Raw genomic sequence first — 14,635 nt, 5'->3', positions numbered from 1 at the left:
ATGGTGAGACAAGAATAGAGCGATTGGACGTCTGTCCTTTTCTAACTTACTATCATTTTACGGGAGAGCAACGGGTACGAACCAGTCGCATTTTATCGTTACCATCGCGAAAATGTGCCTAACGAACGTAGTAAAGGCGCACTTTGTTAGATGGCGTCTCGAAAATGCGCCTAACTCTGGCCATTGAAATCAGTCTGGTGGCCGCTCTCATGCTTCTCTCTAGTTTCAGATATGCGGATAAAAAATTGCCTGAGGGACGGTTAACGACATACATCACGACCGTGAACGCGGCGAACGGTTCGTTCGATCGGCTTGGTCGGTGTGACGACTCGTGGGCGGCTTTAAAACCACACACACACACACACGTTAGCACGACGCCGAGCGTCGTCGCCGTCGTCGAGAACAAAAATGCGACCGGACTCGCGTAGCGTGTCGTTCACATTCCACCGGGAAGTGCTGGCAGTGCGAAACTCGCCGGAGATGGTAGTGCGGAGTTCGCGCAACCTGCGTCAACGTCTGCAGGATCGATTCGAGAAGGACCGATCGGGCGAGAACGCCAAGGAGAAGCCACCGAAGACTAAGGAATCCGCGACCAGTGACCGAGCCTGGAACAACATCAGCCTCGGCAACGTGTCCGCGGATTCGCGTAGAGCCCTGCGGAGCGGCGCCGAGAAACTGTCCAGAACAATATCCTCAGTGCGCACTACTTTCGGCACAATATCCCAAGTAAGGATGTCGCGAAATTTGTATAAACTTGTGTAGGAAATCGATTCAATTTTCTCGATTTGTCTCTAATATACTTTATAACTACCAACGATAAACGATCTATTTTTATCAGAGTAATCAAAAAACAACAGATTTTGGAAAAAATATATAATGTGCAAATATTTGTGTTTCCTAGTTTTACTTAATATCAATTAAAACTATAGAAAGTGTATTGTTATAAATTTGAATAATCTTTATAAGAAATTACAGAGAATTTACTTCTATAAGAATGAGAATTCATTTTTGTAAGAAATCACAAAAAACGGAATTTTTATAAGAAATTACAAGGAAGAATTAATTTTTATAAGAAACTAGTTGAAATTACTCAGCGTTGCCTGGGTTATCACAAAATGTCAAGATGAAATCAGGAAGAGATGAGTATCCAGATTTCATGTAGCCTATACTAGAAACTATGCAAAATTTCACTTAGATCGATCAAAGAGTTTATGAATACAGGAAATAGATATTCAATATTATATATCAATATAACATTAAATATCTATTTCTTGTATTTGTAAGCTTTTTGATCAATCTAAATAAAATTTTACATAGTTACTAATATAGGCTACGTGAAATCTGGATACTCATTTTTTCCTTCTGATTTCATCTCCCTGACATTTTGTAATAACCCAGGCAACGCTGAGTAGTTTCAACTAGTTTTTTATAAAAATTAATTCTTGTAGTTTTTTATAAAAATTAATTCTGTTTTTTGTGACTTCTTACAAAAAATTAATTTTCATTCTTATAGAAGTAAATTCTCTGTAATTTCTTATAAAGATTATTCAAATTAATAAAATAAAAATAAATTATTAAAAATAATGATTATCAAAAACTTATTATCTTTACTGCTTTAGTAATTCTAATGTTAACCCTGATGTTTTACTTAACTATGAACAACCGAATCTTTTGTGCTTAGAAATTCAGAAGCTCTACACGCAGACGTCAGAGACTAGAGGAGCAGCAGTCACCAGGTTCCAGAATGCAAACACCTCAAACACGCTCTCGTCAATTATTGGGCCGCACACCAACCAAACTTTACAGTCCCTTTGGTATTGAGTCGCCCAGACATGCATGGGACAAGGAGAACGATGCTACACCGGTGCATGCCTCACCAGAGTGTAACACGCGTTATCTACAATGTAGACCGTTTCGCTTCTCAAAAGCAAAAGGGTTCTCTATGCTGAGATAAGAGAGCTCAGGAGTTTCTCAAGAATATTGCCATTTCGATCTCTTTACTTCCTAGCGAACGCAGTCAGGATTGCGTGCCTTGTGCAACACGTTATATCGAATATAATTTATTTATGTTCAGTCGCGCGAGATGGGACTCTGCGCTGCGAGCGATCACGATTGTCATGGAGCTGGCAATGATTTTATACAAGTAGCATAGGTATCCTGACTTGTATACCTTCCACAATACTCATTCCATCGCTTTCTTCACATATACACGTATATTGTATACTATATGTAATTCTATTTCTACTTTTTTATATACATATATTTATAATCGCAATATACGATGCATGCATAGCGTGCAGGGCCAACGATTGTATCCGAGTGTATGCTAAATATTGGTAGCTAAAATGATGTCCAAAAGTTTCGAGATTGTTCGCAACAGAAGCGCATCAATATAATTTATTTTTTTCTTTTCTATTTATTTGTTTCGTTCAATGCGCAGCTTTCGCGAGAAAAAGTTTCTTAAGAGAGTTTCTTTGTGCTTGAAGGAATTATTCAAATTTTATCGTATCAATAAAGCAATCGTATTATTACGTTGTGATAATTGCTCGTTCGAAAGGATAGATGCGAATATAAGTTTCTCGGCACTAAATAAAACGCACATTTTAATTAATGTTAGATTTTGGCTAGGTATATTTTCACTCTATCCTTTTCAACGAGATCATCGTAAAAAAGATATACTCCTTTTATTAATATATACTTATTTATATATTCTGCACATATATAAGGTGGTCCTTGGACTATAAGAGGTCCAAAGACTGCTGCTTTAACGATTAAAGTAAGGCAGCTCTAATAGACGGCCTCAATATAGCCCTACTCTCAAGCTATTACATATCTAAACCTAATTTATTGGCACATAATAAAATTTTTTATTGAAAAATCAAGTAAAAAATGTTTGTTGATTAACCCAAGACTACACAATAAACACGAACTAAAAGTAACATTATTATCAATGTTACAGTTCCCCACTCAGCGATGCAAGTGCAATATAAGATGCATTACATATAATGATTACTTCGCTGAGTGGAAAATTCTAACATTGATACAATGTTGCTGTTCTTCTGCTATTTTATGATCTAAAATTACTGTTCCTTTAATCAGTTTTACTAAATTGTTTTCACTGCCCAGAATTCTTTAAACAAACTAGGTTAAAGGTATGATTACATCAAGATCTTGGTTCTTCTAACGAGCTGTTCCAAGAGCAAAAAGAATTTTGATTCAATGTTATTAGTTTTATGAGATGTCCATTGAATATCTATCTAAGGATACATTCCTACCTTCTAATCTCAGTAGTATTGTAATTTCATGTTCTAATATGTAATATTGTACAAAAGCAATATACATGCATATATAATACATAATACATATACATGCATATATAATACATAAAATATGATATACTATTAAAGAACACTGATATTCCAGAAATGTACATGACACTCGATTTGAAATCTTAATTTTATGATTTATTATTATCCATGCACAAATGTCTATTGCAAAGATGCATGTACATCTATGATGCAATAATATATTATATATTTTTGTAAAATTGTATTTTTCTATAATTGTCGTAGACGAATAATAACGGTCTTTAACAGTAACAACAAATTTTCATAACAAAAAAAGTTGAAAACTTACCGAAGGCGTTATGAAAAACGTCAAGCCTCTCGAGTGAGTAATTGCGTCAGATAGAAACGAAACCACTTGTCCCATTTCACACGCACGATTCCATGTTTACAACATGATACGAAACGACGCAATGAACACCGGCTGCGAGTATCCAGTTCGATCACTGGCAGTCTGATTTATATGCTAAAACAATCGCCCGTAAAACAAATCACTAAATTCGGCACTCTCGACACTCACTTGCGCGCGAAATTCGTTGTTAACATCTAAAAGGATACATTGAACACGGAACGACCCGCACACGAACCGTCTCGAAATAATATGAATTGCCGCGGCGTATCACAGACGTCACATTCGCTATCGGTAACGCGACGTTATCGACGGCATTACCGACAGCGATTAATTTTCGAACTAACAAGTACAAGTTACTGAACGTTTGATTTTAGACATAACCCAGATTCGCGACGTCTTTACGCGACATCGTCAGTTGAACATTTCGGATAGGAAGGTTGTCCTAAGCATTTCACATATTTTGGACCGCGAATCTTTCGATGAACACACAAGCCGCCGTGATCTCCAAACTAGTCTTGCACGCCACGTCGAGCGTGCGGATGCTTCGAATATCTCAATTGCTGCATCTTCACTCAATTGCAGAACGATCGGCAGGAGGATCGTCTCCGAAAATCCATCTCGTATTCTCGTGATTTTGAGTCGCACAAGGTGAGTGAGATACGCGAATTCTCATCGGGAGTGACGAGAGAATATTTCGTGCGACCGCGGTAGCGAAATCACCGAGAAATCGCCGAATGTAAACGCGAGAGTTATTGTCAAAATGCCGAGCAAAACACTCCGCGTCGGTTACGTTGTTATTGTCTAAAGCTCGCCGAATATAAACAACACGCGAGAGTAACTGTCGGAATGCGGAGCGAAACATTGTGCGTCGGTTGCGTTGTTATTGTTTGGAGCTCGAGTGTATTTGATATCTGTAGCGTCGGCAGTCGGGATCGCGCGTTTATCACGGTAACATGTTGAATCGCGGTAACATTGAGAATCCGTCGCAAGTCAGGGCGAAACAGGGGGAGCGGGTAGACCGAGTGAAGTTCGTGCGCGTTCAAACTTCGAGGACTCAATTGCCTCCATACTCAGCGGAATCATCGTGTAGCAAGTCGACTGCGAGAGTAGCTCCGTGTCTTTCGTCCCGTATTTACTATAATTTCTGCTCGTCGCGGCGAATCTCGCACGTCAGCTATCGTCAGGACTACCGAAAGTAAATTACGCACGTTATGGTGACAGAATAGCATTGAACAATCAAAGCAAGTAGGTGTCTCGCGAAAATCTAATTGTCAAAAGTACCGAGGGAAATTTCACGCGTATATTATGTTTTATTATCTAAAGCTCGATTCTCGGCGTTGTTTACTTCGGTCTATCGAAGATGATTTTTGCGCGTAGTTGTTTTATAATTTGTAGCATCGACGGTCGGCATCGGGCGTTGATCGCGGTAACATCCCAGTAAACTCTAATTGACAGTAACATTATGTCAATTTTTTATATATAATTTCTCACTCGACGATTTAATTGTCACACACACACACACATACATTATATTACATTCACATTATTGAATGAGAAATAGTTGACATCACGTTGACATTATGTTACTGATAGATGGCATTATACTACTTTGGCGTGAGGAGGTACCGAGTGAACTTCGCGCACATTCAAACTTCGAGAAACTCAATCATTTCGATATTCAGTCATTGATGACGGAATCGTGCGGCAGGTTGAGCAGCTTCGTGTTTCTCATTCCGTATTTACCGTAATTTCTGCTCGCTGCAGTGATTTTCGCACATCAGTTATCGTCGCGAGTGTCGAAAGTGAATTACGTGCACTTGTGGCGATAGGATGTCGCCGAGAGTAAATGACTCGCGAATCTAACCGCCAAGTACAATGGCTGCGTTCAGCAGAGAAAGCTGCTTTGCAACTGTTGTAAAATTTATGAATCTGATTAGTACATGCTCTTGGATTCAGTAAAAATTAAAAGCATACTTCAATCAGATTCACGAATTTTACAACAGTTGCAAAGCAGTTTCTCTGCTGAACGCAACCAATATCGCGCGTCCATTGCGTTGTGTCGTCCGTAGCTCGTATCGCATTGTTTGTATTTCGTTCCGCCGCAGATGAATCCTACAGGCGTTGTCGTGAAAGCCGCCGTGAAAAAATATCTCTCAGTCATCGGAACGGTAATATCGATAAAGAGTCGTGTTTGGGGCTCAAACCGTCGCGCACGACATCTTCAAGCTGCCACGGGAATTTCGCGTGTAAATTATCGCCGGGAGTGCCGGGAAACAAATCGCGTTTTGTGCCAGAATACTGTCGGACAGCTAGTGGAAAGTGGAAATCTTGCGGAATGGACGGAATGCCGAGCGATGCAGGTCGACCGTCGATAGCAGTCGGTATGTACCGATAAAGCAGAGTCTGCAACAAGTAAGTGATTTATCTCAAATTTTACGTGTCGAATTGTACATTTTATTCGCGATTTGAAGTCGTATATAAAGTAAACAATTTGTCTGAAACATGAGAGAAACGGCGCGTTGCCTGGTATTAAGAATCCAAGTAAAATTAGCGTATAAGATGTACAATCTCATTTCATAAGTTTTAGATAAATATTTATTTTAATTTATTTTATATTAACAATCGCCATATTCGACATGTTTATGGGAAACTTTTAATTTTTGTCTGAGAGAGATTGTTTTCTCAAGCATTACGACGAGATATTATTAACGTCTAACGGCCGTATATATACGACAGATGTATATTTGAATTTATCATGCTGTGTACTTACTCCCTCTCGGAAAGCTGCGCGATAATAAGAAGTAGTAACCCAACGTGCTTGCATGGTAACTTCGATAATGCAGTTTTCTAGAAATTTACGATATTCTCACATCGTAGATACGTATAATGAGGCATACGAATAACAACAAATTATACAACGGATGTGCAATTACATATATATTTATATTATATTTATATCGGATAATGGTGAGAACGGTTGATAATGTCACATCGCTCTCTAATTACCCCCGCGCGAATCCACTTTATAGTCACGTAGCTCCTCGCGTATGGACAAATTGTTAATAGTATCTCGTCGAATTTGCATTTTTGAAAATTGTGGCTCAATATACGGAACAGAACTCGCACAATTTCAAATCAACTTTTCACGAATTGATATTTTCCAAATTTAGCAAAGAGAGTACATGTCATACATCAATTCATGTGTTTCTTCATTTATATCTTCAAAAAGATATTTTGTTCACATTTCCGAGAGACATTAGTTCGACAAAACTCATTTCACATCATTACACACGCATTATTCGTTTACATTAACGCCTTAAATTACAAAGTAAAATGAAATGCGTATTTATACGTAATCGACTTATATTTCGAAGTTTCTTTTTTCATGCATGCAACTTTGTTCACACACAACACTTGCTTCTGGAACTCGCGTGTTTTGTTTCTATTCTGAGAATAGAATGTTTACTATTCGATGTTTTTGCCTATGACTGAGCATTATAAAATCATCAGTCCAAAATATATACAGAGTTTGTTAACGAGAACTTTCTCTACCTTTATTCTGTAATCAATCGATTTTTGTAAAAAAAAAATGCCGATACACATCAATGTTTTTTTCAAGAGAACTGTATAATTGTGATAAATTTAACTAAATTACTTCATCTCCTTAATGGGTAGTTACCAAAAATCTGAAATAACAATAGAAATTAAATAATCGGAAAGTTTTCGTTGGCGAACCCTGTATAAGTATATTACAAGATAAAAAATGTTTCATCTCGGAATTTCCATATATGTATTTTGTTCGCGAAATCGTATATACGTACTAACGACCGTTGCCTTTGAAGAATTCGGCATCCTTTAATTATATTTATGCTAACTGACGCCACCCTTGTGGGCTGTGTGTATCTTTTCTCGTCGCCGTATACATACATACAAACAAGCGCAAACGAGCGTTTGAGCGATATAGAATAGCCAGAATTGTCATTAAGCTCCGTGGATGGTTTCCCATTGGGACCCGTGGGATTTCCCGGCTGCGTACACACATTTGCACGACAGCACATACATGTGCAGGTGCGCTCGCGCATACTCGCGTGTGTATAGGTGTATAGGTGTATGTATGTGTGGCCGTACGCCGATTCCCCTGATTCTTATATCGACCCGGCAGATCTGATATCATCCCGGCGTTATCCCTTGGGCTCTCACTCATCTGCCGACAAAAGAGCATCTGTGCGAGCCGATCCGTAATGCTCTTGCAACCTGTTCACAAGTAGCTTGCCCTACGCACAGCATGAATTCATTATCAGTCTAGTATAAACATATTGCTTGTATGGGGCGGGGTGCTGTCAGTCAACAGAGCCGCATTTCTGATCCGAGCTACGCGTCTGCACACTCTCTAACCGTGACCTCCCATGTCGCGTCGTGTACAAGTTTTTTTGTTTTTACGATCCGCGCCACTTTGAAAACTCTGAGAAATTCGAAAGACCAGCCCTCTGTTCTGATTGTTCTGATTGTTAATCAGGCGCGAACTCTTGATAACGTGTGATGCATAGTACGCGATACGTAAAATTAATTTTTCTTCCACACTTAGAGAAAAGATATCTAAAAATGAGAAATATTTATTCGCGATAGGTACTGATAACTTATATTGCAACTCTAAGCAAATATACGAGTAAATCATAAAATCGTAAACTCATAGCTTACGAAAAAAAAGAAAATATCGTAGATATTTACGAGTTATTATATGACATACAGTCCACATAAAATTGCAGATCTACTTATAAGTTCTTACGAAAATAAGATACGAGTTTTACGATTTTGTCTGGAATTGCAGTGTTAATTATTTTATTCACTAGAATAAACAATTGCTTTCACGAGAAACCACAGTTTTGAGAAGACGTATATTTCCTCGTTAAGAATGTTTTCTCAGTGAAAAAATACGCGTGAATACAAATAAATAAATTTTTGTTCATTTTTTAGATATTTTTTTCTATCAATGTACTTCTTGATTATCTGACGGTTTCCTTTTTATTCTGAACTTTCGTGATAGAATGAGAAATTATGCGATCCAAATATCATCACATCTCGTGAGAATATCGATTTTTTTTCTTTCAAATAGAAGTATATCTTACCTGCTTTAGTCAAGATCCAACGAATATTTACTTAAATTACTTTCCAAACATTTTGCGTTAAGAGATTGACACACGCTCTCTTAAGTACAAACGCACGTGAGAAGAGAAGACGCTTCAGATTTCTCCGGCATAACGCGTTTCAGTCAATTCTGACGTAAGCAGACCAGTTTCCAAAGACAGGAGATTGTCTTGCTCCGTCATTAATATCACAGTACTAACTAGACGCGATAGTGAACAATGGGGAAGCGCGCTTGCAACGAGCTTAGAACCGATAAAGTTCGACGAGGCATCGGAATCATTATAGCAACCATAACTCCAACTTCTATCATTCATCAACGATTGCGCACGACGACTCGGCTGTGGAAACGCAGTTATTTTTACCGTAGGCTCAGACTATCCTTGCCAGTTACACCTGTACGTGCACGTTAGTGCGCGTGTGTGGTCAATCCCGACTTGGCTGTGTATGCAGGACTGCGGTGGCAGGTGACGGCGTGTTGTGAGCTGCATAATGAATAATGCCAAAGCCGAACCACAAGCCGTTCCTGTCCTTCCACTTGGCTGACTGAATGACAGCCAGTCTAGGAAAAACCACTGATTGGCTGTACATACCCCCGGCTCTCTCGTGCTTGTCACATGCTCTGTGTGTCTACCGGCGATCGAAATCAAGCTGCACGACGGGACTTGATTTTCGTATTTCTGGGACACGCTATCGGCGAATTCGCGATGGATTTCGCGAAGCGTCGTCGTCGTCGTCGCCGCCGCCGCCGCCGCGCCGGGGAGGGGGGAAGAAAAGACGATAACTAACATTAAAAATAACATCGGCGTTCGAGACATTCTGTAAATGTATTACCTCGGGATAAAAAGTGGGGAGATTAAGTACCACTTTATTATAGCGCAGTGACTCGTCGCGAGACGGTTTATCGTTGCTGAAAAACCGCAAATAGCATGCCGAACGAAATTATGAAAGGGTGTGTCAGTATTTTATTCTAAATGTTGGAAGGTGCATGCAATATGGACCGTAATCAGCGACACAATTACAGAAGATTTGACTTTACGTCGGGATATAAACAAAATAATCGAAAATAATTGCACGAAGAGCTTCGCGCGTTTTCGAGAATAACGCATCTAAAAATGAAACATTAGTAATATCTCTCTCTCCTACGTTTTGAGCTCGTAAAATTTGCACAATTTTATATCCTTTTTTTTTGTAAATAAGATAGTTGCGGGTTTATTACCCGCAATATGGACGCAAACGCAATTCAAGTAAATTAGAATTTAAAAAGATGCGCGTCATTTGTTAGGACAAGGTAAACAATTCACGACGAGCTTTAAAAATGGAAAATCCTTGCGCTCAGATAACACGCGAGAAGTCATTTTCGAAGTTTCCGCGCCTCTCACATGTATTTCCAGATTTCTTCTGGAAAGCGGATGGTTGACGCGATGTCGTTACTAGCGTAAGATAAATTATAATTAGTAGAGCCCGTAATATCCTTTGAATAAATGAACAACCGCCAGCGGCAGATATCCCCACGCTCGTCCCGTTCGCTTAAGTCGAAGTCTCGCGACTCATTTCTTGTCACACCTTTATATTCGCGTTAAACATAAATTCATGCAAGACTCCGACAAGGGACACTGTATCGCGGCGATTCTGTGTTTACCGCGTCGTTTGAAAACTATTTAAGTACTCGGACGAATATTTCCACTCTCTCTATTCGACTAGAACCATTACGTAGAATCTCTCCTCGAGACGAGCAAACCCAAACAAAGTTCCTTCCAAAGTCGAGGTGACTCGCGAAATATTTCGGCAAAAGCTTCGGGCAGGAAGCTCGCCATTCATTAGCGCGCGCATTTTTTTTAAAGCAATTTTTACGAGACTCAGGCACCGAACGACGGTTCGATGCAACAGATAATTAACGTAGCGCTTCTCTTCTGAGAGGCTTCTTTGAGAGCCTGACGGACGGCACAGAGTACAGATTAAAATCGATCATACGATTGCGAGCGTAAAAGCCCCATTTGTCCGTGTCCGTCAAAAGCCACATTATCGGCATTACCTGCGCGCGGCGCATTCATCATGGCCAGATTTCAAAGCTCGCGTTACAAAGCCTGTACATGAAGGATCGCAGCCGTTTTCTTTCAGCACCTCAAATTTATCTTACAGCCGCGTGTACATGTTTATAATTCGGGACGTCCGGCTCGAAAACGCCGGTAATATCGATAATGTGGCTTTTGACGGACACGGACAAATGGGGCTTTTACGCTCGCGATTGCATGATCGATATTGATCGTGTATCACTCGAGAAGCAAACGCCAGGAGACGTGATATTTTTTGTTCCTCTTAATTTATTTCGCTAATTGTCGCTAATTTCGCTAATTGTCGCTGCTGGAGGGAGGAAGGGGAATGAAGCGCGATAACGATTTCGCCGAGCGAAATGCGATTTTTGACAGCCGTCGTTCCGTCTTTCACAATAGACGAAAGTGGTTTCCCGGGAAAGCTTTCGCGGCGGAATTCTTCTTCCGGGTCCGCATGCCATCGTACTTTCCGTTTCCTAGAACGCTCCTTGCACGCAAATTGGGGTCAACGTGAATACTTAATGCGAAACTGTGGTCGAGCAGGAGTCAAGGTGCAGTGATGGGAGACAGAGAGGAAAAGGTCATTTGCCGTTCGCCCGGCGTGCCAACTTAGTTAGGCCGTCTAATCAAACGACTTCGCGCGACACATCAAGCGACGATGTATGCAAAATGATTTTTCTCGTTTGTGAAAGTTGCTCGAAATCATCGCTCTCGCGCCCCCGCCATTTTGTCATCATTTTCAAATTACTTGCGAGAGTTTGCTCGCAACACTCCCGTCTGAAAAATGCAGTGTCTCTCTGCATCTTCATTCCTCTCTCAGTTCTGGCTACATCGTCTGAATACTAAGTACGTCCGGAATATGAAATTATCAAATCGTTTTCTGAAATAATAGTCGGGCATAAATCCAGACAGGTACGTCTGGACTTCAAAATTGGCGCATCTCGAGGATAAACCTGCACGTCCCAAATTCGCGCGACGAAATTTCCAACGAAATGCAGACCTATAATAGCTTTGTCTTGTCTATTCTGCACAGAAGATGCGCGTCTTTGTCGAAACCGAGAGGAGAAATAGGATTATTCGCGTATATAATAGACAGTGGTGAATAAATCATCTCAAAGAAGGCAGGTCTTCTCTTTTAGTTTAGCCCCGGCATCTTTATCAAATTTATAAGTGAGCCCTTGCAAACCATACAACATTACGCGGTTCTCGTTAATATTTGCAGTAGGGCGAATATGGAAATGGACGTGCACTTCGTACTCTAGTCCCCTGCGAAGATCTCGTTGCTGCGCTCATCTGAAAAATGCAACATCTTTCTTCGTTACCTTTATTTCTCTCTGTTCTAACCGCATCATCCGAACATGCGAAATACTAAATTAACAAGCTGCTTTTAAGAGTTCGCTTTTTATGTATGAAATTTTCGATCGAATGACACGCGAAGGCGATGAAGTATATCACGGACTTAACGTCGTTCCTCACTTCGAAACTCACGCACTTCGCGCCAGTTTATACAAAAAATACAACTGTTAATCGGATATCGGCGGGAATTCGTTACCGAAAATGCAGCGACTCGGTATTTTCTATTTTGCTCGCATCGCGCGATTCTTTATTCACGAAAAAAATATTTGATGGGAAGGAGAGGAAGGGGGAGGAGGGGACCATTCGTTTGTTCGCAAAAATTCAGCGTTTACGTGTCGCGTCGCGCGAAAACGCGGTGTATCGCCGGTGTAATCGTATGAAGGAAAGATGGCGCTTATCCTCTAATACAACATTCCGGCCATCCTCGCCATCGTGGTCACTGCAGTCGCATTAGTTAGGACTAACAACGCTGGCGGACAATCAAAAGCTGATGGGCCATGATTCGCTATGATAATGAACCATGAATATCGCATGAGGCGAGCGAGCTGGGGACGCCAACTCCTCGCTTCGCTCGCTAGGCTCCATACCCGTAGCCAATGGTCGGGGTTAAAGGGAACTGAGGTGGGAATATGAAGGGATGGACAGAGAGCCGAGGCTATCGATGCGCGGTAATGCCTCTGTTGACGCTTGGATTAAAGTCCTTTTCGACACACACGCGCGGGTTGCCGTACGCGCGCGCACGCCGTGAAAGTATTATTCGCGATCGTTTTCTTCGATTAAGCAAACGCGACGTATCGACGAAGGAAACGCGCTTCCACGACGCTCGGGGTGGTACGCGAATGTTATTGAAAGCTTGCCGGGATTACCGTCCATACGATTAACGTCGAGTCATCACCACGGTCTCCACGTAATAATCAGGGGAGCATTGTTGAGAATTCCAATTACATCTCGATCAAACAGGATCGCTCTCCGATCGCGAGATACACCCACGAGCTCTTCGAGACCGCGAATCCAAGGGACAAACGTTTCTGATTTACGGCATCGAGCCACGGCTTCCGTTCATCCATTATTGATCGTTCGTTTATGTTCACCCCGATGCCAGGCAAGTTCGAGATATACTCGCGGCCACAAACGGACGAAAAATTGAAGACCGCGCGTGAAAGGAGGGCGAGCGCTAAATAAAATAACGCGCGGTCAGGAGAGGAGAAGTAAAGAAGGAGAAAAATAAGGGCCAAGGAAAGGAGCTGGGGCGAGAGCGACAGAGAGCGCGGGGAGGAGAGAGATAGAGGGAGGAAGAAGGAGAGAGAAGGCAGAGACAGCAAGAAAAAAGACAGAATACGTTTATATGCACACGTTTTAGCGGAGAGGTAGCGGCATGAGCATAAGTACGTATCTATTTACGAGGTTGGAGAGACGCCGCGGGCGCGGAAACGACATTCGGAAAGAAACCACGTTCGCAGCGAGCGGTTAGAAACCTGGCAGACTTTGCGGCTCCGGCTGCACGAATGGTCGCTGACAGGGCATCTTGGGGCGCGCTTGTTCCTCTGTTATTATTGGCGCGCAAATAAATATCTTTAATTATTCCTCTCTCGGTAACTGTTTTATAAAACATAAAAAATAAATAAATAAATAAATAAGTAAAAGAGAGAGAGAGTACGCGAAAACCGAGGAGGGGAAATGAAAATTGACCCGACCCGCGCGGCGAAGCTTAATTAATAGAGGAACGACGAGCTCAAATTCGCGCGTCTACTTGGCGGAAATATTTTTTTCCGCTGGCGTGGTCCGAGCTAATAACGAGACAGGCGATACACAAAAATGCCGGGAGAAGCGCACGTGGCGCGGTGCGCGGCGGGGTCGCGCGAGGATCGGTTAGGCGTAGGAGAGACCGAGAGAGCGAGAAAGAGAGACCGAGGGAGAGAAGGAGAGAGAAAGAAAAAGGGGAGAGAGAAGCGACCGCTGGAATATGCGTGCATGCGAAGGCTGGTGCGTGCGCGGGCTCTATAGGTACCGTGCCACTGTTTCAGCCGCGCCGCGCCGTTTCGGAGCAGCGCGAAGCCGAATGACTGAGCGAGGGTGCGGGCCCGCGTGGCCCGCATTGGCTGTTGAATTATATATGAATGGAGCGTAAGGGCTTGTTGCCTAGCAACCGCATACACCGCGTTAAGACAAAATGGAGAAGCACGCAGCATCCGTACAGCTATCTCTCTCTCCCTCTTTTTCTCTCTCGCCCTCTCTCCCTCTACCCCGCACTCTTTCCCTCTCCTTTCACGGATATATTTTTTGCAAGTAAAAACAGAGAAGGATCTAGTCGTTGTAAAAAGTTCTCTCTGTTACGCTAAAACGTACGGACAGATTCGAGAACGACCGGCTTGTCCATCCGTCTCCCC

The 14,635-nt window shown here is 41.8% G+C and overlaps 2 protein-coding genes across 2 annotated transcripts in view; both read left to right on the top strand.

Moving 5' to 3' along the window:
• The first annotated feature begins 216 nt into the window (after positions 1-216).
• LOC116846679 lies at positions 217-3,233 on the top strand. The gene is made up of 2 exons (XM_032820843.1): positions 217-726; positions 1,682-3,233. Exons 1-2 carry the CDS (start codon positions 409-411, stop codon positions 1,952-1,954), a joined length of 591 nt encoding a protein of 196 aa, XP_032676734.1. The 5' UTR covers positions 217-408; the 3' UTR covers positions 1,955-3,233.
• Positions 3,234-4,623: 1,390 nt separating this feature from the next.
• The window catches only part of LOC116846673 (beta-galactosidase), a 140,962-nt gene continuing 130,950 nt past the window's right edge, over positions 4,624-14,635 (top strand). Inside the window, exons 1-2 of the mRNA XM_032820819.1 lie at positions 4,624-4,941; positions 5,802-6,108. The gene's annotated coding sequence lies outside the window, so the exon portion shown is untranslated. The remainder of the gene's footprint in view (positions 4,942-5,801; positions 6,109-14,635) is intronic.

This window comes from Odontomachus brunneus, unplaced genomic scaffold (assembly GCF_010583005.1).
Source record: "Odontomachus brunneus isolate Ranch 3 - 2012 unplaced genomic scaffold, Obru_v1 Obru_scaffold_066, whole genome shotgun sequence".
NCBI lineage: Eukaryota > Metazoa > Arthropoda > Insecta > Hymenoptera > Formicidae > Odontomachus > Odontomachus brunneus.
This window is presented reverse-complemented; position numbering and strand designations above follow the sequence as displayed.